This window comes from Alexandromys fortis, unplaced genomic scaffold (genome assembly GCF_014885135.2).
Source record: "Alexandromys fortis isolate MF-2015 unplaced genomic scaffold, M_Fortis_MF-2015_v1.1 scaffold_135, whole genome shotgun sequence".
Classification (NCBI taxonomy): Eukaryota; Metazoa; Chordata; class Mammalia; order Rodentia; family Cricetidae; genus Alexandromys; species Alexandromys fortis.
This window is the reverse complement of record NW_026068036.1, coordinates 1,814,751-1,818,334: the sequence shown is the minus strand read 5'-3', so window position 1 is coordinate 1,818,334 and position 3,584 is coordinate 1,814,751. Positions and strand designations below refer to the sequence as shown.

At 39.6% G+C, this 3,584-nt stretch overlaps 1 protein-coding gene across 1 annotated transcript; it reads left to right on the top strand.

Annotated features, from left to right (window-relative positions):
- The first annotated feature begins 295 nt into the window (after positions 1-295).
- On the top strand, positions 296-1,036 carry LOC126515430 (Parkinson disease protein 7 homolog). Its single transcript, XM_050165063.1, has one exon. It carries the CDS (start codon positions 325-327, stop codon positions 883-885), a length of 561 nt encoding a protein of 186 aa, XP_050021020.1. The 5' UTR covers positions 296-324; the 3' UTR covers positions 886-1,036.
- Positions 1,037-3,584: the final 2,548 nt, after the last annotated feature.

The window sequence follows — 3,584 nt, the reverse complement described above, 5'->3', positions numbered from 1 at the left end:
TTATGCTAAATCATAATGGAAGCTCACAAATAGCATTTTCTTTTTAATTATGTCTCTGAGTAACCCATTCTCCCCAAATGACTATATCGGTTAATGTTGGTTGTTGCTATCTGTAAATAGATTATTCAAAAATGTCTTTCCGAAAAACATGCGAAAAGGGCTTCGCAGAGGCGTCTAGCTGCGGCTGTCCCCAGGGTTGACTCCGTCTCTCTTCATCATTAACAGTGTGGTCAGATTGATCTCCCCAACCTGGTCCCGAGTTTTTAGTACCGCTTATTGGAACAATAACAACAAAAACCTCCAAAAATTCTTTAAGAATTAGAAATGGCTTCCAAAAGAGCTCTGGTCATCCTGGCCAAAGGCGCGGAGGAGATGGAGACAGTGATTCCCGTGGATGTCATGCGCCGAGCTGGGATTAAAGTCACCGTTGCAGGCTTGGCTGGGAAAGACCCCATGCAGTGTAGCCGTGATGTAATGATTTGTTCTGATGCCAGGCTTGAAGATGCAAAAAAGCAGGGACCGTACAATGTGGTGGTTCTTCCAGGAGGCAATCTGGGTGCACAGAATTTATCTGAGTCGCCTGTGGTGAAGGAGATTCTGAAGGAGCAGGAGAGCAGGAAGGCTGCCATCTTTGCAGGTCCTACAGCTCTGCTGGCTCATGAAATTGGTTTTGGAAGCAAGGTCACAACACACCCAGGGGCTAAGGACAAGATGCTGAACGGAAGTCACTACAACTACTCAGAGAGCCGCGTGGAAAGGGATGGTCTGATCCTCACCAGCCGAGGGCCGGGGACTAACTTCGAGTTCGCACTGGCCATTGTGGAGGTGCTCATCGGCAAGGAGGTGGCTGACCAAGTGAAGGCACCGCTTATTCTCAAAGACTAGAGCCCAAGCCCTGGACCCCAAGGTCGAGGCAGACCATTAGAAGCCAGTGCCTATCCTCGGCCCATGCTGTGTCCAGAAGCCAGTGAGCCTCGGGAACTAGCCTGTGACATAGCCACCATATGGGCATCCCACCCCGACGCCTAGGTCTGTACATTTCTGAATGTTCCTAGTAGAATAAACAGTTTACCGACAAAAAAAAAAAAAAAAAAAAAAAAAAAAAGTCTTTCCACTTTTTAGACATATTAGAGTAGTAACATGTTTAACATTTAGGACTTCCATCTTCCGCATAGTGTAGTTCTGCATTCTAGCTCAACCACACACGGTAATATACTAGAGAAAATCTCTGCAGGTGATCACCAGTAGCATACAGGCAAAACAATCCTGGCTTCCGTGTTTTGTTATGAAAGAAAGATCCATTTTGCTATCAATGCCTAATAGTGAAATTCAAAATTGTTGAGTATCCAACAAAGAGAGCTCTGGTTCAAGAGTAGGTAGACCTGGGTTCAAGGACACACTTGGCTCATGATTGTCGCCTTTAGATGAAGATCTCTATTTGCTTTGCTTTCCATACGGGGAACTAGGGATGTGAGGCATAATAATGATGGACTTCTGTTCTGCCCATTTTGTATGTAACAAGGATGGTTTATAACAAACATTTGTTTAGTGATTACTAGTCATTTGTAAAATGGAAAATTATTTAAATCAAGGTTGTTGATAACATTTAGGCAATTAAATGTTGTGAAGTATATAGTTAAGCAGCTAGGGATGTAATTCAATACAATGAACATGACACAAGGTTTGTCGTCACATAAACCAGATGTAGTGACATACACCTGTGATCCCCAAACAACGAGACAGAAGAAAGATAATGAAAAGTCAACGTCATTCCCACCTATTCTATGAGTTCTAGGCTAGCTTGTGCTATGTGAGACCCTATTCCAAAAGGACAAAAATATAACAATATATACAGTTCTTCGTAGTTTATTTCACATATATATATAATTAAATAAGTATTTAATTATACTTAGTAATTCTAAATCCTATGTACAAGGGCAAAGAAAATATTACCATTGAAGCTCCTGACTGTAAATTACAGCATCCTTGATATTTTGATATCCCTTGGGAATGAAAGAGGAACAAAGTTGCCCAGACAGCTTCGTGCCAGATCATATTGAAAAATGACTCTGAGCATCCTAACAGAATAAGAAATGGTGTGTTTATCAAGTGACTTTTTCCTGTTGCAGGAGGCAAGAACCTTCTTTCTGCCTCCTCTGGGACTTGATCAGGAAAGCTAGCCCAAAGATCAATCATACCATACTCAGAAAGTCCATAGCACCTGCCTCCTGAGAAAGATTTACAGGATCTGATTCTTCTCAGGTTTCACTTGTCTCCCTTTCCTTTCATTTTATTAATCAATATGATTGTTGAATATCTACTGGTCTCCTGATCCTGCATTGACTATTGGGCAGAAGGGAACAGAATCAAGCCTAATTCCTGCTGTGGAGGAGCTTTTGAGAGTCTAAATAAGAGATAAGAACAATGAAAACTGATGACCCTACCATCACCCACAAACTATTATTCCTTTATGTTGGTCAGGACTAAGAAATGTGAACTTTGTGCTAGACAACAGTAAACAGGTATTTACTTTTAGTAACTGGAGGCTAACCTTGAAAGAGCTTATTGTTTTCTTTATGTTCTGGTTCTCAGACTGAGTGTAGGTTTCACAACTTTGTTCAGCAACTGAATAAATCATTGTAATGAAATTTTATTAAATATATTAACTTTAATTAAATTTTTATAAAAATACATTTTGTTTTGTTTCTCACAGGGCAGACATGCTACAAGCACCCCTTAGTCACAATAAATACTATTAAGTGGGGGTGTAGTTCAAATTAATAAAAAAAATACTTAAAAACTTAAATGTCACACCTTTTAAACAACCATGAAAAACATCCTCATTCCTACAAACGGATTACTATGCCAAATCATCAGTTATGCTTCTTTTTGTCCTAAGCAGTTTCCACTCAAAGTCTCTAAGACTATTCACACATACTCAGGACATAGTATATTTCCATATTCAGCCCCAAAGCCCTCCAGACCTGGAAGCTCAGAATACCAAGTTGCTCTGAAATATTCATGGGGATCTCTTATTTTTCGCACCAACCAGAAGTTTATTAAAAGATGTCAGGAGCAAAGAGTTGCACTTACTGGATCTCAGGATTACATTGCCAATCATTTTCTCTCACACATTTTTTCAGTTTAAAATGCTCATTATAAAACATAACCAACTTATAAAAATATAGCATTTAGCAAACACTTAGAACTGTTTTGAAATAAATTCCATAAATATCATGTAACTTTGCTTCTAAATATACTGTCAGAAAACAAAAGCAAACCAGGCTAATGTTTGCTTTTTCTGGAGTGGTTAACCCTGCTGAAATATGACTCACTGGGGTTTCCTTAGATTCCATGATAAACAACTCACATTGTAGGCAATTGTTTCTCTAAATGTAGCTGAAAACGGGATTCTGATTCTATAACACATAGTAAACCTCTGAAGGCATCTGTCCCAGCATTACCCAGGTACCAGCCCTACAACTTTTACTGTCAGCCTTTACTCCTTATCACAGGGTTGTGTGAAATTATCTCAATTTTAGTTACAGGACATGAAGTTCTCTCCTCAAAGGCCAAGTCAAAAG

Coding starts and splice junctions, on each gene's coding strand:
- LOC126515430 (XM_050165063.1), top strand. CDS start 325: ATGGCTTCCAAAAGAGCTCTGGTCATCCTGGCCAAAGGCGCGGAGGAG.